At 37.7% G+C, this 23,305-nt stretch overlaps 1 protein-coding gene across 1 annotated transcript in view; it reads right to left on the bottom strand.

Annotated features, from left to right (window-relative positions):
* ADAM17 (ADAM metallopeptidase domain 17) overlaps window positions 1-23,305 on the bottom strand; it is a 34,644-nt gene that overhangs the window by 9,677 nt on the left and 1,662 nt on the right. The window contains exons 2-15 of the mRNA XM_026695273.2: window positions 22,777-22,909; window positions 20,605-20,738; window positions 18,421-18,509; window positions 16,663-16,831; window positions 14,605-14,735; window positions 13,386-13,475; window positions 12,052-12,168; window positions 11,304-11,448; window positions 10,402-10,490; window positions 6,265-6,417; window positions 5,656-5,855; window positions 4,915-5,018; window positions 2,958-3,092; window positions 1,956-2,083 (exon numbers count right to left, since the gene is read on the bottom strand). Coding sequence (XP_026551058.2) covers window positions 1,956-2,083; window positions 2,958-3,092; window positions 4,915-5,018; window positions 5,656-5,855; window positions 6,265-6,417; window positions 10,402-10,490; window positions 11,304-11,448; window positions 12,052-12,168; window positions 13,386-13,475; window positions 14,605-14,735; window positions 16,663-16,831; window positions 18,421-18,509; window positions 20,605-20,738; window positions 22,777-22,909 — 1,817 coding nt within the window. The remainder of the gene's footprint in view (window positions 1-1,955; window positions 2,084-2,957; window positions 3,093-4,914; window positions 5,019-5,655; window positions 5,856-6,264; window positions 6,418-10,401; window positions 10,491-11,303; window positions 11,449-12,051; window positions 12,169-13,385; window positions 13,476-14,604; window positions 14,736-16,662; window positions 16,832-18,420; window positions 18,510-20,604; window positions 20,739-22,776; window positions 22,910-23,305) is intronic.

Raw genomic sequence — 23,305 nt, forward strand, 5'->3', positions numbered from 1 at the left:
AATTTAGTGAATTTTTTTTTTAATGAAATGAAATATGAGAGAATTGAACTAAGAAGGAATGGGAACATTTTAACTACATAATATTTTAAAATATATGTGAAATGAGGGGGAAGTAACTAAACAAAATTTATAAGTGTTCCTATAGAAGCATGATATCTATCTAAAAAGGAATGTGTAAAATGTTTAAGATTTAAATGAATATTAATTTTAATGATAGAATTCAACTGTTATAGATTATAGTTTTAATTATATTATATATTTATAATTTTTTCTTATTTTAAAATATGGTGTGTAGCCTTAGAATGTACTAAGCAGAGTCCAAATGAAAATTATGTATTATTTTAAGTGTTAAATTTAGGGGAAAGATACAAAGGCGTCATACTCCAATCAATGATTACAGGAGAAATTTTGTGTTAATGAGAAAAGATAATAGATAGCTGAAACAGGACAGACAAAGGATATAAGTATAATGATTTAAATTGAGATGAAACAAATAAAATAGAATTAAGAGAGTGAAAAGAGGGGAGAAGCTATATAGAAAGTGTAGAATGGTAAATAAGATATGGAATGGTATATAAAAGTGAGCATGAACTTGAATTTATGTCTGAACAAAAAGATATAACCCGGGATCAAGCTGCTTTCCAAAAAGAGGTTTTATGGTTTTATGTTTTGTGTTTTGTTTGTATATGTTTGTTTTTTAAACATTAATAAAATTCTTGGGAAAAATATATATGACAGAATAGAGGAGAGGATGTGGGGGGTGGCTGATACTGGCTTGATCAGTTACTTAGATAACTTTATGCACTATTTAGGAGGGAGACTTCGCTTCCAATGCAAAGAACAGCTTGATATGGACAAATTTAATTATCCTTTATAAATTTAATTATCCTGGCAACACCCTGTACCAAATTTATTCCTTCCTTCTTTTCTTTCCTTCCTTCTTTCCCTCCCTCCCTCTCTCTCTTTTATATAAACATACACATATTTTCCATGTAACATAGAAAATAATTTCACTATAGATCAAATTAATTTAATGGTTGTTTAGATCCTAACATTCAGCAGGGAGCAGCCCCTACAAAGGATATCTAGGTAGAGGTAGAGAAGAAATTATTTGCTCCTAGGGCTAAATATAGCTAGCGCCAGAAAAATGGGCATTAACAAACAAGTAACACATTAACAAACAAGATAAAAAGTAAATGCAATGGTCAGCAAAAATGTAACAAAAGCTACAGGATATGTGGTCCTAGAACAACAACTAATACAGGTATCCTCAGTTAACAATGGTAATTAGAACCAAGAACCACATCATTAAGTGAAGCGGTCATAAAGAGCAATGTCACATGACTGCAGTGACCACTGACAAAAGTTGCACTTGTGGTTGTTTGATGAATCCCATGAGGTTTTTAGGTATGATGTCTCATGATTACCATTTACAGTAGGGCTGTCAAACTTGCGGCCCACAGCCTGGATGCATCATGCATTGGCCACGCCCACACCCGGTTTAACAAAGGGGGAAAAAGTCACAATATGTCACGTGATGCCTCCATGATGCTTCAAGTTTGACACCCCTGATTTACAGCCTCCTGCTGGGTTCACCACCGACTTTGCTTGTTGGAAGCTGGCAATGAAGGTTGAAAATGGCGATCACGTGGCCATGGGATTCTGCAATCATCTTAATTGCAAGCCAGTTGCCTGGCACCCTAAAATCACATTCGCACGACACTAGGAATGCTGCAAAGTTAGAGGACCAGCTGTAACTTTCTTTGTTCGGTGTCGTCATAACTTCAAGCAATTGCTGAAAAGAATGGTCATTAAACTGACAACTACCTGTGGTGTATTTTAGAACACACCAACAATGATCAAAAAAGAGGAATAAAAGCAATCTCTAGAACGTGGGACCAACATCCAGGGACAGATAAAAAGGGAATATACTCTGATCATGTATGCATACTCACATTCGTGTCACAGAACCCCACAGTGCAGGGTTTTCCCTTCCTCAAATATAAGAAGTTCTGGGCCTCACGATAAGGGATGCATTTCCCAGTCCCATTTCGACAACAGATTTTGCAGGAGTCATCTATTTCTGAAATTAATTTTAAACAAATGGTAAGGGAAGTTATTTTGGCTCTTAATCATCTTATTTCACACAGGAAATCATTTTCCACTGTTAATCATATCCCCCTCTGGTTATAATTATCCAGATGATAAAGATGAAATATATGAGTATCACAACAAATGTTTCCATAAACTTAAAACACCGAGTGTAGCCCATCCAGTTAGCAAGGAAAACTAGGGATTCATTAAATCCTAGAGCAAAAAGGACAATTTGACGTCATACAAAAGCTTCCTTTTGTAATTTAACCCAACTAAAACAGTGTTGCATTACATTGGATCTAAAAACTGGGACCCACAGCAAACCAGCTTTGTCACATAAACAACAGGATACATGAAGTAATCAGTAAAGAAATTTTGTAACAGGAAACAGATCATTCTTCAAAAGTTTTCACTAATCTTCAAATCATTCTCACACACTGCTACTTACTGGCCTTTTGTCAATTCTAAACTAATTATCATGCATGGTTAGGGATAGGTTAACTTCTGTTGTATGTCATGATAGTCATAAGTCAAGGCACTTGTACGAATGACCTGATTTTAAATTTTCTCCATGGTCCTTAAGTGAATGTAGAGGTCGTAAAGTGAACACAGTAGTAATTAAGTGAAACATTTATTCACAATGGATGGCTTTCTTAACCCGAAGTATCTGGCCAAAAAAATGTAAATCACAATCGGATGATTGCCGGACACTCAAATGGCCATGAAAGCGGGTGGGTGCTGTAGCTCCAGGAATCCATCTTCAATGTCAAGGCCCTGGTTGAGGAGAAAACCCTGAAAAAGCAGCTCTCAGTGACCAAAGGTAGCATTGGTCCAAAGGAAGCAGACAAGAAGGCTGAACTCACCATTGCAAGCACATGAACTGAGGTTGTTCTGCCACTTACAGAATGGGACGCATTTGCCATCTTTGCATTTTCCCATATCCACGCAGACAGTGTCATCCAAGGCATTCCCAGGAGAAGGACAATCACTACTATTCCCTGTAAGTTGATTTGACAAAATGGCGGCAGACATCAGAATAGGCATATTTGGGGTGAAAATACATCATTTCGGTGATTTACTAGGGAGTGAAAATGGATTGAGTTTCAGGTTTATCTCTTCCTGCCATACTAGCAAAAGGAGGAGCTGAGGTAAAGAACTGCCAAATGAAAGTATAATGTAAATGTCGTTATAGGCTGAGCTTTGGGCACTTTTTCATCACTTGTTCAACAGCAGATTAACTCTTCTCTTTTCCACCAAAATAACTGAAAAGTCTAAACAGCCCAACATTTGTTTAGCTCTATTATTGTGAGGGGAAACATACTTTTGCTTAGGGGAAACTTATGTTATACTTTTATATAAATATAAAAGTTTCTTCATAACACATTACTGCACAATCTTTATTTGTATAGAGCAAACAGACCTCATGATTAGCATTTTCTCCTTTCTCCTGTACATCTGATTATGGTGAAACTACATATTTTAGTTGAAGAATAAGATGAAGGATCTCAGGGATCGAGCATGAAGTGCAGTCTTTGCTCCTAAATCATTTATCAGAACAAAAACTTTATACTAAATCTGCTTTCATTCCAGAGTGTTAATAACTGTTCTCATGAATCTACAAATGGATCAGCTCAATTTCACCCTCCTCTGTCGTCATTGACTAGACCCATCTGAAGAAAAAGAACCACTGGAGCACTGTATCATTGCGTTGGTTACCTTATGACTACGGCAGTGTACACTACACTTCCCTGAAAGCCATTTGGAAGCTGAAGCTGGTCTAGAATGTAGCAGCCTAGGCAGTGATGGGCATGCCATGGCCTGCCTGCATGACAGTTTTGCTCCATGAGCTTGCAATGCTTGCCAGTAGACTTCCAGATGGAATTCAAGGTTCTGGAAATTACTTATAAAGCTCTTCATGGTATGAAGCCAGATTGTCTGTATCCTAACCCTTATAATTGCTATCCATCCCACTTTGTCTGATAAAGTTGGCATGTTCCCAATCCTGTTAATTACACAATGCCACCTGGTTAAGAGCCAGGAAGTGAAAAAGTTCCATATCAGGGCACCCGCCTCCCTAAAATACCATTTCTCCTGAAATTTGTACAGCCCCCACCCTGGCCACTATCCCTTAAAAACTGGCGCTATCCCCAGGGATCATTTACAACAAGTGATTTATTATTTATTTATTTATAAAATGTAATGTTCTAGTTTTTCTAAATGGTTGTTTTTTTTTCTGGATTTTAGGTGTTCTGTTGTGTGTGTTTTATTGCATTTTTACTGAGTAACCTATACATTTTAAAAATAAGTAAGAAAATTAGCCTGTAAATATGTTTTATTTCTGTGTGTGTATCTCATGTTTTTTTGAGAGTTAGAATTATGAGGGTTAAGATATAGATAATCAGGCTTCGTACTATGAAGGGCTTTATAGGTAATTACCAGAATCTTGAATTACAGTTTATCTCAGGGTGGTGTTTTTTTTTTTTGAGGAGTTAAAAGATCGTAAGCTTAAATTTAGAGTTGAGTAGGATGCTCAGTTCATAACCACGGCAAGGAGAAAGAAGTAGCACATAAACATATTTATTATTTATTTATTTATAAAATGTATTGTCTGCCCATCAAGATATTTTTTCCAAGCAATTTCTGTTTTGGAAGCACATTTGTCTTGGAATGCAACATTCATAATTTATGAATAAAACAATTAATTATCTTAAACAGTATAACTGTCTTTCCAAACCAAAATATGCAGGTTGTACTATTGAAAAACTGAAATTAAAAACAAAAAATAGTGTAGGGCCCAAGTTAGAAAAATAAAGGACTTACCTGTGCAATAGGATTCCCCTTTACAGGTTGCATTGATAGCTTCCTGGCACTTCTTATTTGCACTTTCAAATTGGCATCCTTTACAGCAGGGGCTGTTTCGATCACTAAGCAGATTGGCAGAAATAATAAAATATCTAAATTGATAAGCTCCCAAAAATAGGAAAGGAAAAAAAATGCCCTCAAGATTGTATGCTTTAAAAAAAATTCCAGTGCAGTACTTTTTCCCCCCCAGAAACTGCATTAGACAATTTTCATCCTGTCTCCAACCTTTCCCGAGGGCTCTTTCAGAGCTCTGTTCATCCCATTCCCTTTTACCATTTGTATATGAAGCCAATGGGTACCATTATTCGTTGGCATGACATTAAGTGCCCTAAGTGCATTGCTGACGCTATAGATGTCTACTTTAGGGCCAACAAGCAGTGCTGTTGAGGTGCTTCCTCAGTACCTGGAGGCTGTGGGAGTTTGGATGGGGAAGACCATGTTTCAACTCACCACCCCCCCACACCTTTTAAGCCTCCTCCCATGAAATCCAAATTTTCTCAATGGGGTTCGACTGCCATACAAAGAATTGGTGCACATAATAGGGGAAATAAATTTCTGGAGTTGCAACTCCTGTTTGAAGAACTGGCATTTGTTTAATATAAGAAAACAAAGACTCGAGTGACACCCGTCCTTCCCACCTTCATTTTTGTTCCTTCTGTAGCCAATTTTTTTAGTGGATTTAGTTTGCTACCGCCTCACCTGCATTTTGCGTTTGGCTTTAGCTTGCAGTCAGATGTGCAACAAATATCGTTCTGAAGATGCAAGAGACCAGGATCACATTCCTCCTCTTCATCCACTCTGGAATTGCCACATACTTTGTTGGTCCGTTCTTTGAAGCATTCTGGGGCCTTGGACTGTATGGTCTGAAGAATGGATGCTTTACTGCAGTTTGAAAACATCTAAAAACGTTACAGAAAAGCAGGGAAAATAACAGCTGTAAAATGTTGTCATTTGCAAATGTGGTTAGTTGCAAACTTTAGTATAGAATTCACCCACTTGAGGCCCCTGTCAGCCCGCCCCACATTACATAATCAATTAAATCCATTAACCCAGGATCTCCTGTCACAGTTCAGAACCAGAGTGGGTAATTCTAGCATCCATCTTGATTACTATTGCTTTATTCCTGATTTTACATTGTTCCTTCTTTCCTTTCTTTTCATACCTTTCCTCAAACCAGTCCATATTCTAACAAATGCAATGAAACACTATAATATTTGCAATGGTAAATTAAACTTAAGTATAAAACTTAAAAGATCTTTCCTCACATAAAGAGACATTATTTATACATGGAACAATGTGGAGACTTACCTTGTTGTTTTCATGGTCCCCGCTTACAGCAATAGGGTACATAACGTATTTTCCTCCTTTATCTTCGGTGGGAGCACATTCTGGCATGCTATCAGGATCGTGCTCTGCCCCAAAATTATGTCCCAACTCATGAGTAGTAACTAAGTCAGCTTCCTGTTCAATGAATACAAAATGATGTTATCTGGTTGTGTAATGAAACATCTACAAGCAAAATCAAGCTCAGAGAGCACCAAGGATTCTACCATCTAAACTGTTCAAAGCTGAACCCCAGAAGCAAAGAGGTATCTGAATATGTCCAGCTTCCCACTGTATATTGTAGTACACAACATCCTCCAGAAAAGTGTCAATGGTAAATGGATAATGCTAATCAGTTAGAATTCCCTGCAGCCTTAGAAGCAACATGAGATACAGAACTTGCCACATAGATCAAAAAAAACTTAAGATAAACAATTATATCAGAGACTAGTGCAACAAGAAGCATAACTAACTCTAGCAGAAAATGTAAAAACCTTAAAAGCCTCAAGAAGGACTAAACCAGTACCATCCTCTCAGCGGACAACAGGGTTATGTCTGTCCATTATGATTATAATGGACAGAAAATTATGCATACAAAAAGCCAAAGAATTACTCAAGGACAAAGAAAACTACATTTAAGTAAACATCAACCTAATAATATAAAGAGAACTCACAACGATCTAACCAAGAAAGGTCAAATCATTAAAAAAAACAGTGGAAGATGAAAAACTATGGACCTATTCTGACATGGTTCTGTGGACACCCAGACACAAGCCCAGCATACCTCTCAATCCAACTGTGTCATTATTAAAGAGGTCAACATACAACACATCCCCCAAAAACCTACAAAAGGCTTGTACATCTCACGGAAGGCAGGGAATATTCCATCAACTCCTCATTACAGTGTCTCCAGAGAGTTAAAGATCTAAAAATAGAAGAAAATGCAATATCCAGAATCATAAACCTCATTACCTAATTGGAGCTGGATGGAAAAATCAGAGGAACACTCGTGGGATTACCACTCTGAGGACTCATAGCATAGACCGTAATGCAAGGTTTAGAAACTACAGCACTCCCACCTTTATTTGTCACAATAAAAAAAATGAACCAGAGAAGATACATGTAACAATCAGCAACATTTACAAATGAATGAAATTCACAAGGGAAACAAAAAACAACATACTACCCTTCCTGAATATCCTCATCAACAAAGGAAATGACAGCAAATTAGATATGCGTCTAAACAACCCACACTAACCAAGTGCTTCATTAACCAGGTAACAATCCAAGCTCCCACAAGAGGAGCTGTATAAGAGCATTATTCAGATAAGTACACACACTGCGGCAATCCTGAACACCAGGAAAAAGAAGCAGGCCCCCTATACAAAATCTTCTAATAAAACGGATATCTATGCAACTTTAACAAAAAGTGCCTGACCGCTCAACCCACTACAGCGCAACCAACACAATCTATGAAAAGAACACAGCAATTTATCAAAAACATCTCATAAACAATCAAACAGATTATTACAACCATCTGGCATCACTGTAGAACACAAATCAACAAAGTCCTTCATTTATTTATTTTTAACAAACTTTATTGATTATAAAAGTAAAATATCAAACAAACACATACACGACACACAGAAGAAAAAACAAAAAGAAAAAGGAAAAAAGAAAATGATTAAAAACTAACAATGCTACTGTCGACAGTCTATGGTTCCTTGTTTGTTATCAATATTGGTGATATATTTACAAATACATCTTATTGCAAATATATAATTATTACCTCTTTTACATTTTACGCTGTTTACTAATATTATAGAAGCTGGGAATGCTGGTATGACTGGATAGAACAAAAATAGAAAATATATTAAACAAAAAAGTCCTTTATAACAGCCACTATGCAAGACAGAGAGGCAAAAGACTAGCAGAATGCATCTATGAAAACCAACTATTAGTCAGAATACATTCCTTATTCTCACAAGACATGGACAGACTCATAGTGTTGACTAGGAAACTATAGGCATCCTTGACTTAAAAGGTAAAGGTAAAGGAATCTCTGTGGATTTTACTCCGCTAGTCATTGTCAACTAGAGGGAGCAGTGCTCATCTCCATTTCAAGAGTATTGAGCCAGCGCTGTCTGAAGACGTTTCCTTCTTATGTGGCCAGCATGATGTCACGGAATGGTGACCTTCTCATCAAAATGGCACCTACCATGTTTCCCTGAAAATAAGACCTATCCTGAAAAGAAGAGCTAGCATGTTTTTATCATGTGTCTAATATAAGCCCTACCCCCAAAATAAGCCCTCTTAAGTGCCTGCACAGCCTCCTGCTCCATTGGGCCACGAATAAGCAGAAGTAGTGAGCTGGAGGCCATGCGGGGTCCTGCTGGACAAGGCTGCTGGAGCTTCTACCATAAGGGAAGGCAAGTGTTGTAGGTGGCCTGGCTGTGGCGGCAGCATTGCTATGCCGCGTGGTCTTCTGCCCCACCGTGAGCAAACAGAAGAAGTGGGTCTACTGTACATGGACAAAAAAAAATTAGACATCCCCCCCAAAATAAACCCTAGTGCTTATTTCAGAGCCCAATTGACAATAAGACTGGGTCTTATTTTCGGGAAAACGCAGGCATTTATCTACTCACATCTGCACGATTTCCAACTGCTAGATTGGCAGGAGCTGTGGCAAGAACGAGAGCTCACCCCATCACACAAAAAGCTCAGGTTCTTGAATCTGGGGTTGACAGCTTTCCAGCTGACAAACATGGCATCTATTCTTAATCACTAAGCCATTGTGTTGCCCCATCCTAGACCAAGCTAAATCCAAAAATGCTACGGAATTCATGGAAGCTGGTATTCAGACAAATCAGCCATCAATAGACACAAGAAATAAATCATATTTATATATCATTCAAACAGGCAATAAAAAAGCTGTTAAAACATACTTTATAGCAGCCAGCTCCCAGATAAATAAGAATTAACATCAATCAAAGAGAAAACAATACTCTAATCTAGGTACTACCACACTCCACCAAAACTGGCAGAGCAAGCTACTATATAGAAATAGAAGGCAAAATCCATTGTCGTTCGCACTGATGTTGGTACATACTGGTTAATGAAACATCTGCAAGCAAGATGTCAGAGAGCATCAAGAACAACACAGTTCATTCCTGAACTGTGCCATGCATTATAACTCTGTTCGTTCAGCTGACTTCTACTTCTGACAACAGGACCAACAATGCTCCAAAGACTTCTGTTATTATACAATTGTTTGCAAAATTTTAGGTACACCTGGTTGTACATTTCAATAAATGCCTAAGTGAGTAGAAGCTGATACATCTACAAGGTATAAAGCTAAACACAACATCTTTCCGCAAATCTAAATGCATATTATTTACATAGTGATGTGATCCCCTTTTGCAACCTTCTGACAAGTGAAGTCAATTGGGAAACCAGATTCACTTAACAACAACATTGTTAGTAATTTAACAACTACAGTGATTCGGTTAACAAATGTGCCAAAAGTCATAAAATGGGGCAAAATTCACTTAACAAATTTCTCACTTAGTTATATACATTTTGGGCTCAATTGTTAAGTCGTAAATCAAGGACAACTTGTGTTTTTCCATGAACTATAATTACTGAACAATTCAATAATTGTAAATAATACAGAATCAGCATTACCATAATATGAATCCTGTTCTAAGTTTTGGCAACAGCAATTAAACAAAAGCAAGCTTTTATTTGATTCACGCACATATAATTCAGGTTATATTTGCTTTGGGCATTCTTTAAGTTTTAAAATAAGCTGTTTAACAAAATGTTCCATGCTACCAACTACTTAATCGTTATACTCTGATCCAACAAAATGTAATTGAGAGTGAATATAATTCATGATTAAGATTTTAAGCACCAAATTGGCCCAAAATGTGCAAATTAGAAGAAAGGGGACCTGGTTCCAAATGTTCAGAAGGGTTTCGACAACATTTGAATTCAGTCATTTTTCCCAGTTTAGCAGCTTGGTCACCAAAGTTGGTAGGAAATATCATTTTCAACAGCAAGAATCTTCAGAAAATCCAACATTATTGATTTCCTTAAAACAGTATCCATAATTCGCAATACCTTTGTAAGGATCGTTTTGCCATAGTTCTTTGTGCTGGTTAAGCCACTGTTAAGATAGACAGCTTTTCCTGGTATGGAATTAGAATAAGCTAGGAAAGAGAAGATAAAAATATCAAAAGTCACTCGACACTGCTAGACCACTGTGGATACATGCAGGAGGATCCACAATGTTAGAAACACATCTTGATAAATCTCTTTGACTGATACTTCTCTCAATTATGCTATCTCACCCGGGAAGGGAACAAATATGCACTGGAGTGTTTCTAGCTTGCAAACATGCCACTCTTCATTTACTGTGTTTTAGGAGTTAATGCTTAATACTAATTTAAATCTAAAGAAACTAGATATTCTGGAAAGTTCAAGTTTCTTTTCAGCGTTGAGACTTTTAACAGAAAGTCTTTTGACACCTATCATGTTTCTGTCCTGCCTGAACTTGCATCAAGTTAATACTAGAAAATAAATTACTAGCTTTTACTGTACGTTTTATTTCCAATAATGCCTTTTGGCCCATAAGCCTGAAAAATGAAAACGATGGGAAAATATAATCGAGTGCATATTTGGACATGTACACATCTTCCCGGAAAAAATTAAGCAGGGGCAATAAGAAATTGAAGTAGCAGGTACCATTCTAATAAAGCAAAGCTGTGGCACTGAGCTTATGTTTCCCATGACAGTCACTTTGTAAACAAGCAAGTCCACCTCCAAGCAGGCCTTTTGTGCAAGTGCCAGAACACACCATCAAACATTTCAAATGTTCCTCTTGGCCAAAAAGGACTGGAGACCTCTGCTATAGGTCATCGGTTCATCTTAAATGCCTACAGTAGATACTATTTTTTTTTAATCTTCAGACATTTATATTCATCTCCTAGAAGAAAAACCAAATCCCAAATAGAAAGACTTACCTTTTGGACAGATGCCACCATGGCTGTTTGGTTTTTGAGATGCCACATAAGCTAATCCAAGAGTACCCAAATCAAAATCTTGGTATGTAAATAGGTGGGCAAGGCACACTTTAGCTGCTTTTTCAGCTATGTCGTAACTGAATTGCTTTGGGGGACAAATTTAAAAAAAACAAAAAAACACTTTTTAGCTTAGAGATGCTTGTTCAATAAATTAGGAAAGGAGATCAATAAATAAGAGACTCCACTTCTCGCATCACAAAACAACACTTTTCTCTGATCCATTTTCCTTGCCCAAGATAATATTTTGCCTGAGATTGTTTTTCTGTCATAAATTACTCAGGATCACATAGTGAAGCATTCCAGAAAGGAAGTAAACACCTTATAACAGAATTTCTGCACAATGAGGATTGAAAATTAGCTAAGATATACTTGATAAAGCATGCTGCATCAACATTTTTGCCACAATTCTGAGAGCTTAGATAAGCATTTAGTTTATTTTAAATCATGAACCATATTTTAAAACTATTTCCTTTGAGGGTTTTAAAAATGTTTTTATGATGTAACATTATATATTTATTCCTGAACTATTCAGTTATCAACTTCCTTAAAATATGTTGTAATTTGGAGATTCCCCCAATCTTAAGTGAGTCAAGAAATAAATTATTTATAGCTAATTTTATCATTTAAAATGCGCACACACACACACACACACACACACACACACACACACACACATACAAAAACCTACCTCTAGCAGCTGCTTGACTTCCCAGGCATCCTTCTCTTCATCAGGCTGACTTTTTGCCATGTTATAGTGTTTTTGTTTAGGAAGTAGGGAATCCTCTGGCTCACTATGAACAATAATCTTTATTAAACAGAAATAAAACATTTAGAAACTTTGTAAAAACAGAAAAAGGGCTCAAAATAATGCTTCTGCTTTTTAATGAACAGAAAATACCATTACTCATTAGCAAAGGCCCATAGCAATTCATATACTGAAAAATTATATTACACTTTTCCTCCAGCAAACTGTCACTCAAACAGAAAGTTTCTAAAATGATCTGGTGAAAGAAAACATATTTCTTTTTCTTGGATAAAATAAGCATATCCAAACAAATTCTTCAGCACAGCAAGCACATATCAAGCTTTTAAATTTCAGTAGCTTAACCTAAATCTCAACAATTATAAATTTGATAAATAAATACTTTTAAAAGGTTGAATAGAATTTGCAACTATATCTAGTACTAATTTTAAAGAGAAAACATTATTGGACTAACAGTGGTGAGAAAATAATGAGAACATTGCCAGGCATATGCTACCTTTATTATTTCATATGGAAAACAATTGTTTTTACATATTAAACATTGAAAATCTGATCAGGATTTCTCTTGGCAAGGAAAAAATGGATTAGTGACACTACTGCTTGTTCTTTACTATCTTTAGTGACAAAAAAGAAATATACTTGATGCAGAAATTTAAATATGAAACAGCATAATTCACTGAGGTATATGCGTTCATTACTTCACACAAATATAGTCAGTGCTATCAGCAAAAAGAAAGTTCCAAAATTAAAACTAGTTAAATTAGAACAGTATACCAAAAAAAAGGAATGCCTGAAGGACACTTTTTCCTGGCTAGTTTCCCAATTTAAGCAAGATTTGCTGTTACGAGAGGGTGGAGGTGTTCACAAGGAAGACAACTGTAATGAGTTTTCCCTTCGTGATTACTGCTGCAATTTTTTTCTGAAATACTCCCAGTTCACCAGGTCTGTTGTAATATCTCCTCCACAGGGCTTTGTTTCTACTAAATATGAAGATTTGGAAAAATACGATAAAACAAACATTGCTGAATTTTGGGGACATATTCCTATGGCTATTTCTTCTATCTGAATTTCTATTAGAAAGAAAAAGGGAAAGGAGAACAAAGAAGAACTATAACCTTCAAGTTCAGGATCATCATAATTCATCACATATTTTGCATGTATCACAAAGTACCGTTAAATTATTCAATAAAATACTGAATTGAATGCACTCTGGTTTCCAGCAAAAGGGTTCACATTCCTTCTGGGAGGTATTTTAATACCTGCTCTATCTGTATGCCATATCCGCTGAAGTGGGCGTTGTCCCATGAGGTATTGCGATAGATGTCATCCACTCTGTCTATTAATTCAATCTATATGCAGAAAGGCAAACAAGGGATTCCAGTCAACCAATGTTATTAGAATTTAAGGTTGTAGGCTATTTATAAATAAATGCATGTTCTGTGCATGAGACAGGAATAATAGCATTCTACTTATTTAAGTCATTGTATTTGCTACATTTGTATTACACTAATCAAGCAGGAGTTCAAGGCAGCATTTAATATATGAAAGCCCAGTTTGGAGTAATGGTGAAGGTGACGGCCCAAAACCAATAGACAATGAATCCTAGGTCTCTCTTATAAAAATTGCTGGGTGACTATGGGACAAATTGCGCTCTTGTGGGAAAAACAAGGCAGGAGTATTAGTATGTTTGCTGCTTTTGAGTAGTATATAAAAACTGTGAAATGAAATAAAATAATATTATTTCATTTCTTTCATTATCATTTTTCTCCATAAAAATAGTAAGTTGGATTACGGCAGGGATGTCGAACTCGCGACGACACGGCGTCATCACGTGACGTATCCTAACTTTTTTTCCCCTTTCTAAACCAGGGGTGGGTGTGGGCAGAGCGTGAGGCACCTCGCCCGCAGACTGCAAGTTTGACACTCCTGGATTAAGGAATGGAGTTGGTGCAAACTCACAAACAGAAGAAATATACAGGTAGTCATCGACTTATGACAACAATTGAGGCCAACATTTATGTCGCTAAGTGAGGCAATTAAGAGAATTTTGCCCCATTTTATGACCTTTCTTGTCACGATTGTTAAATGAATCACTACAGTTCTTAAGTTAGTAACAGGGTTAAGTGACTCTGGCCTCCCCATTGACTTTGCTTGTCAGAAGGGCGCAAAAAGGAGATCACATGACCCTAGGACACTGCAACCATCAAAAATATGAACCAGTTGCCAAGGATCTGAATTCTAATCACGTGAACATGGGGATGCTGCAACAAGTCACAAGTGAGAAAAACAGCCAGAGGTCACTTTTTTTTCAATGCTATTGTAACTTCGAATGATCACTAAATGAACTGTTGTAAGTTGAGGACTATCTGTTTGTTAGTACTATCCATTCATATGTATATCCTTATTCATACCTGCTGAACACTACTTAAATATTTAGTTATACCCTCTCATACTTTATCAGCAGATAATCACACTTACTAAGTAGTTAATGGTAGTACTTTCTTCCCCACGGCCCATATTCTTAAAGAAACGATGATCTGCCACCACTAACATCTTGCAAGTATTTTTCATGGGGTCAGGAATAGCTCTTCTTCTCCGAGGAATATTTTCTATCATGATAATTGGAATACCATCAGGTAACTTATTTACAGCTATCGTGTCAATATTTTCCATAATATGTGAACATGTTAATCATGAAATTATCTGCCTGTTCAGTGCAAGGGCTATAAGTGAAACAGAAAAACTTAGGGAGTTGCAGAAATTGCCTATGCGTATTTATTTATTTATTCATTTATTAACCACCCACCCCACATTTTTAAAGAGTCAAGTGGGCTTACAAGAGAACTTCCTCAGTTTTATCTCCAGTCATACCATGTGACGTATGCAGAGAATGAGACTGGGAAAGGGTGAAAAGAGCATTGATTTTAAAAGTGTTTCTCTCTCTCCCTCCCTCTCTCTCGCTCCCTCCCTCTCTCTCTCTCTCTCTCCCCACACTCCATACAATAAAAGAAAGCAGAAGCAGAACATTCATTTACAGGAATCTTTTGCTGAAATCTTTCTTACATCATTTCTTCCTGCCAGGGAGACAGTGTTAGCACATAATGCTAAGCCAATGTTGAAAATAATAGACTGTTAAAGAGGCCACGGGGATGAATACAAATACTGTTAAGCCAAGCAGAAAAATAATAGGAATACATCCACTGTTGATAGTATGTGGAAATCATACATGCGCTGTCTTCTTCCAATAAAATGAAAACGGGGTCAGGTATTATTCCAGGCAGAGAGCATATTACGCATGAGCTACTGTATGATAATATCCTGAGCTTTGTTGTAAAGCAAACTTCCCATAGGCTTATAGTGTATTAGAAAGAGACAACATTTGTTACATGAAGTCACAATGTTAAACAGTTAAGTATACGAGTAATTCTCAACTTACTACCACAATTGGGATCGGAATTTCTGTCATTCGTCAATGCAGTTCTAAAACTGCATTGTACTGTATGTACAATGTAACTGCATCAATGTATGATGGCTATCTGGCCATTCCATGTTGTTGTTAACCAAAAATAGTATCAGCCTTGCTAACTCTCAAGGCTCTTTTTTCCACTATGTATTCTAAATGGTCTGTGATTAATATGTGGGGTGTGTGTGTGTGTGCGCACACACACATGCACATGGAGAGGGGGGGTGTCATACGTATAGGTATAGGTATACATACACACACAAAAAACACACACATATTAATCAGACCATTTAGTATACATAGCGGAAAAAAGAGCCTTGAGAGTTAACAGAGTGTGAGTGTGTGTGTGTGTGTGTGTGTGTGTGTGTGTGTAGCATAGGTATGGGTACACACACACACATATATTCACATTTTCTTTTGAAAGCGGGAATCAGAATTTCATTTTTTAACGTGTGCCACTGTGTTCAAGGCAAAAAAGTGACAATAAAGGTTACCTTCTCTAAGTAGCCCAGGCTTGGTCCCTCCAGCCCTGACCCCTAGTAAGATAATGGACTGCCTCCAGTTCACCCCACTCGTCTACTCTGAGTGATGGCAAGCAGCCCCGGAACATGAAGCTCACTCAGCTGCCTTCTCCCCAGTTCCCAGGCCCAGCCTTTCACCTTCTGTGCCCAGCCACTGACTGAAGCAGAAGCACCTCACTGCATTGCTGCCTCCTTCTGGACCCTTTTTAGAGCCAGCTTCTCCGGTGACCATTTTATACACGTGGCTAAAGCTGCTTTACCTTTGTAAATCTCTTCATCAAGACAGCACAACTTTAGCAATGGGTAAGAAACTATGCCTTAGTACAAAGGGGCTCCAAGCGTCTACATTTTGATCACATGACAAGAGGAGTGCTGCAATAGCCATAACAAGGTCACAGGTTATATAAGCCCATTTTTTTTTTAGCACCGTTGTACATTGAACAGTTGCTGAACAAATGGTTGTAAGTTGAGGATTACCTTTAGTACCCTATGCTGTCGCAAAAGAGTCTTACCCAATTTTGGAAAAAATACTGCAAACAATTGGATGCTTACCTACATTTACATGATTATCCTTGAGCCCTCCTCCCCAAAGCCCCTCTTCTTCTAGTTTGACATAACCACATATTTTGGGGGACTGTAATCGTGAGATATCCTTAATATCTTCGGATTTGTACACCAAAAGCCTTCCATCTTCTGTGTTGTTGAGAAACCTCCATAAGGGCTAGATCAGAAAAATAGTATCGCAGATATGATTTTTTTTTTATGCCTGCTTAAAAATAAGCTACATTAAGTTCAACAGAGTGTCTTTTAAGTAAAAGCAACTTAAGTGGAGTAACTTATCAAGAATGATTGCTTCAGAAGCCTGAAAAACTAAATATGCTAAACCTTAGTATTTTTCAAAATAATTATTTATGATTGTGAATATATCTAATTCTGTTCCAAACCACCTTATGTGGCTTTGTAAGTTCACAATAGATTTAGGATTTTTTCACATTAGGTAAAATTATCTTCATTTCTAGTCAATTTTGCTAAACAGCTACCCTATGCATTCTCTATGAAATAGTTTGCTAAAATGATTTTGAAAAATAATGCTACATTTTAAAATAAATAGCTTCATTCAGACGTAAACCTTGATTAGTTTCAAAATAATGTCATTATATTTACCAGAATTACTATTGGTATTGAGCCAGGATTTAGGCCCTATATTATTCTTACTCATTCCAACATCCACTTCATGAAAAATTTGTAAATTATCACATTTGTTTCACACTAAGTACAATTTTATGCTCCATAATTTGTTTTTGTGGACAGGAGTTCACAAAGAAAAAAAAATGACAGAGGTGTAATTGTAAGAACCCTAATGGTTGATTTTGTTCCTTAGACTGTTTTGTAAAACAGTTGAACAACGCTGAAAATTACTATGACAGAAAGGAAAGGAAGTTATTACATGGAACTAGAGATTTTAAAAAATGGACTGGACCTTCAATATAGAAGATGCCCAAAAGGTTGTTAACTGGAAAACCGATAGTCCTCAAGTTATGACCATAATGGAGCCTCTTATAGCAGTTGTAAAACCATTTTAAATAACCATGGAGGTGCAGTGGGTGGAATGTAATACTGCAGGCAAACTCTGTCCACAGCCAGGAGTTCGATCCTGACCAGCTCAAGGCTGACTCAGCCTTCCATTCTTCAGGTTGGTGAAATGAGGAGCCAGATTGTTGGGGGAAATAGGCTGACATTTGCAAACTGTTCAGAAAATGCTGTAAAGCACTAGGGAGTGATAAGTGCTATTGTATTTTACAGTTTATTGCTGCAGTGGTCACTAAGTGAACATTGCAGACATGAAGTGAACTGAAAGTATCTGCCAGTTTTCAGCAAAAGTGGCTTAAAATGCAGTCCCGTGACCGCAGGACACTGCAAGCAATCATAAATGTTGCAAAGAACCTGAAGCTCAATCATGTGATCATAGGCAGCAGGGAGGTGGCTGACAATCAGAACTTTGGGTCTGGATCGTAAGTTCCCTTTTTCAGGTAGATTGTAGGCTAAAAAAATTTCATGGCAGTTTTTAAACAAACACTTTCTAAGCAGATGAATAGTCACAGCAAGAGAGAAAACCAGTATGGTGTAATGTGGTTTTCTTAGATTTTGCATAAGCATCATATCCCAAAGTCAGGGAGAATTTTACCTATATGCATAATTTTCCATTCACGCTGCTTCTTGACTATTTATATCAAATTTTAATATTACAATCTATTAAAAGAAAGTTAAGCAATTATTTGGTTACATGTAGATTTTTGTAATGGGATGTACCTCAACATTATATTCTTCTTCATCTGTATTGATCCTCGCTGTGAAATCACCTTCACCTATGTGAGCCATAACTTTGGAATTACTCTGACCTGGATATGGGGGGAAAAAGCAAAAAAAATGATCTATTAATTTAATCAGCAGCTACTTTATACTGAAACATACACAATACGTCCTGCATGAGTTATTTACAAACATACTACACAGTAACATGTCAGCTCCCATTTGCAGAGAAGTTATGTATTATGAATTTGAGGTTATGTCATGAGATTCAAGGAAAACCTTTGGGGTATATTGACTGACTATGTCAAAAGACATGCTCCAGGGCCTGGGGTTTGGGAGGCAAAATGGACCGGTGAAAAATCTTTCGCAGTTTGGTTTGAGTTTATCCTTGGTGACCGCTGCAGTATTTTTTCTTCTTTGCTAGTATTTTTATTGTTTTAGCATTTGTTAACTGCTGAACGTCTCATTTGTGGGATGGGAGCCATATAAAGCAATGTAATATTACCTACTTTCAATGACTTTATTATTATAAATAATATGATTAGATTCTTTAAAATTTATACTACCTTCTCAATTTTTTATTCACTTTGCTTTAGTATTTTGTACTATGGGTTCATTAGCACTCTTGCCATCATAGAGGTAGTCCTTGGGTTACAATGGCAATTGGGACTGGGAATTCTGTTGCTAGGTGACAAGGTTCTAAAATGTAATAACATGTGACTGCATCGTTTAACAATGGCATTTCCGCAGTCCCAGTTGCTGTTGTTAAATGAGGACCTTACCTCATCATGACTTCTGATTTCCTGTCAGCTTCTCCATTGACTTTGCTTCTGGGAAGCTAGCAGGGAATGTTGGAAGTTGTGATCATGGCTTGCTGCAACATCATAATTATGAGCAAGGCACCCAGATCACAACCACATGATCACAGGGATGCTCTGATGGCTAGAACCCTGAGGACCTATCGTAAGTCCCCATTGTACAGTGCCAGTGTCATAATCCAAGGACTACCTGTATAACAACAAGAATGCTACTTGGACCCAAGGATTATAACCATCCTGTATCATTTTTATGTGATTTTCATGGTCTCCCAGTTCATTTTTGGACCAAAATCAAGCTCTATCAGTCTAAATTAGCCTATAAAACTTGCCATGGCTGGGGGATTATACCATCCATACCACCTACTCATTTGTTCCTATCTGTTGGTGGAGCTTCTGCTCCAATTGCTTCCCCAAATTCAGATGCTATAAGTGGCAATGCAATAAGGCACGCTTATAATTTTGCCTTTGAGGCACCAGTAAGACATGTTCTCTCTCCACTCTCCTTTCATTACCTCAATATTTAAAAGGTATATGCTGAAATCAAAAGTTGTAATGAGTTTGCTTAGGTTTCTTCTGTTTATGAACTGTAGTCTTCAATCACCTCAGCCTCTAAGAATTAGGTCATGATTCTAATGTGTTATAAGCTATCTAGTGAAAACATTTTTGAATATAGTTAATAAATATTAATTATGGCAATAGATTCTAGTAACAGTCTATTATGCTTTCCATTTACACAAATACCCAGTAGTCGTCTGCAAAATCTGTTGTATGGTTTGGCTGTTTTAATAGCACAGAGATGTCAAACTTGCATAATCACGGCAATGTCACATGACGTATCAGGACTTTTTTTCCCTTCCACTAAACTGGGCTGGGGCAGAGCCAGCACATGACACATCTAGTCTGCGGTCCGTGAGTTTGACAGTCCTGTAATAGCAGTTTCTTGTCTTCTGAGATTATTTTTTCCAGAACAGAAAGTTGTTTATGGTATTCCAGATCATGGCAGTTTGCTATTTTTAAAAAATACAATGTGACTTTTCGTATACTACTAATCCTAAAGGAAATCAATCCTGACTGTTCTTTGGAAGAACAGACACTGCAGATGAAGCTCAAATACTTTGGCCACCTAATGAGAAGAGAGGACTCTGATGCTAAGAAAGATTGAAGGCAAAGGGAGAAGGAGCCTGCAGAGGATGAGATGGATGGATGGTGTCATCAACACAACAAATATGAATTTGGGTAGACTCTGGGAGACAGTGGAGCGCAGAAGGTCTTGGTATGTTATGGTCCATGGGGCCGCAAAGAGCAGGTCACATCTTAGCAACTGAATAACAATGCTAGCAAGCAACACTTACTTGAACACACTTACCAACAATATGACCCGTGAAAAATTCTTGCCATTGTACATGATACTCTCTTTCATTGCCTTTGCCATCAAGAATAAGTGCTTGAAAGTTTTTTGAAAAATGGTCTGCTGTTGATGTTAAATATAACTTAAAATGCCTGTAAAAAATAAATTTCGGATGCATCTAAAAGACTTATTTTTCTGTGCACAAAACATTAGGAATCGTTGCATATGGCTCTCTATGGAAATGATGACAAACAGCATCAAGAATGTTTACTAACAGCTTTTAACATAAATTGTTTTTCAATTTTCAAACCTGAGATAAATATTTAAGAAAATATTTCAATACATTATTAAAAGAGATTCAAAGCCTTGCATGTATATTTGAGCTTTAGATACTGAACTATCATGCTTGCCAATATACACTGCTCAAAAAAATAAAGAGAACACAAAAATAAGACATCCTAGATCTGAATGAATGAAATATTCTTATTGAATACTTTGTTCATTACATAGTTTAATGTGCTGACAATAAAATCACACAAAAATTATCAATGGAAATCAAATTTAGCAACTCATGGAGGTCTGGATTTGGAGTTACACTCAAAATTAAAGTGGAAAAAAACACTACAGGCTGATCCAACTTTGATGTAATGTCCTTAAAACAAGTCAAAATGAGGCTCAGTAGTGTGTGTGGCCTCCATGTACCTGTATGACCTTCCTACAACACATGGGCATGGTCCTGATGAGGTGGCGGATGGTCTCCTGAGGGATCTCCTCCCACACCTGGACTAAAGCATCCTCCAACTCCTGGACAGTCTGTGGTGAAATGTGGCATTGGTAGATGGAGCGAGACATGATGTCCCAGATGTGCTCAATTGGATTCAGGTCTGGGGAACGGGCGGGCCAGTCCATTGCATCAATGCATCAATGTCTTGCAGGAACTGCTGACACACTCCAGCCACATGAGGTCTAGCATTGTTGTGCATTAGGAGGAACCCAGGGCCAACCGCACCAGCATACAGTCTCACAAGGGGTCTGAGGATCTCATCTCGGTACCTAATGGCAGTCAGGCTACCTCTGGCGAGCACATGGAGGGCTGTGCGGACCCCTAAAGAAATGCCGCCCCACACCATTACTGACCCACTGCCAAACCAGTCATGCTGGAGGATGTTGCAGACAGCAAAACGTTCTCCACGCCGTCTCCAGACCCTGTCACGTTTGTCACATGTGCTCAGTGTGAACCTGCTTTCATCTGTGAAGACCACAGGGCACTAGTGGCGAATTTGCCAATCTTGGTGTTCTCTGGCAAATGCCAAACGTCCTGCACGGTGTTGTGCTGTAAGCACAACCCCCACCTGTGGACATTGGGCCCTCGTACCACCCTCACAGTCTGTTTCTGACAGTTTGAGCAGCCACATGCACATTTGTGGCCCGCTGGAGGTCATTTTGCAGGGCTCTGGCAGTGGCCCTCCTGTCCCTCCTTGCACAAAGGCGGAGGTAGCGGTCCTAATGCTGGGTTGTTGCCCTCCTACGGCCTCCTCCACGTCTCCTGATGTACTGGCCTGTCTTCTGGTAGCGCTTCCATGCTCTGGACACTACGCTGACACAGCAAACCTTCTTGCCACAGCTTGCATTGATGTGCCATCCTGGATGAGCTGCACTACCTGAGCCACTTGTGTGGGTTGTAGACTCCGTCTCATGCTACCACTAGAGTGAACGCACCGCCAACATTCAAAAGTGACCAAACCATCAGCCAGAAAGCACAGGAACTGAGAAGTGGTCCATGGACACCACCTGCAGAACCACTCCTTTATTGGGGATGTCTTGCTACCTGCCTATGCTTTCCACCTGTTGTCTCTTCCATTTGCACAACAGCATGTGAAATTGTCAATCAGTGTTGCTACCTAAGTGGACAGTTTGATTTCACGGAAGTGTGACTGACTTGGAGTTACATTGTGTTGTTTAAGTGTTCCCTTTATTTATTTTTTTGAGCAGTGTATTTACCTTGTGGGTGAAAGCCCAATGACATATTTATTATCTTACATTATAAAAAAACTAAAATAATTTCCTTTTCATTCCTAATAGACATAAGGTTCCCTACTACCCAGATACCGGTAATACCTGATTGCAACAATACATAAACAAGGCTGAACCAGCTAGATTCTGCATTTAGTTAGGAAAAAAAAATCATACCTATGCAATGCTGAAAAACTAACAAGCCTCTCTATATGGGATTCAGGTTGGAGATCTCTTCGTCTTACTGAATGTTGTTGGATGTTGGACACAGAAAGAATATCATAGTCTGAAAGAACAGACTCTAATCTCTCTGTGGGGAAAAAGAAAATGAAGGCTTAAACACAAAATATATAAAGAGAAGTATTGGCTTATAACTACCGTAACTGGAACAAGATGCAATGACAAAAAAGAGCATCCAAACATATCTTTCACTGAAGCTGCACTGTGTAAGTCATAATTTGGACTTTTATGATTTAGAAAACTCTACTGTGTTCATCACTCAGTCCCGAAAATATTTAATTGTTATGTGGAATATTGTTACCTTTTAATGTCTCATTTCATTCACAAGAAAGTGCCAAAATGAAATGTATATACCAGTAATTATATCCTTTTAAGAATTCTATAGAAATGACATGGAGCATGAATAAATGGCTATATTGGAAAACCATAACTGAATCAGGAATTGAACTCAAAACTCCACACCCCA

This window comes from Pseudonaja textilis, chromosome 1, assembly GCF_049901715.1.
Source record: "Pseudonaja textilis isolate UNSWEBS1 chromosome 1, rPseTex1.2, whole genome shotgun sequence".
Taxonomy (NCBI): domain Eukaryota; kingdom Metazoa; phylum Chordata; class Lepidosauria; order Squamata; family Elapidae; genus Pseudonaja; species Pseudonaja textilis.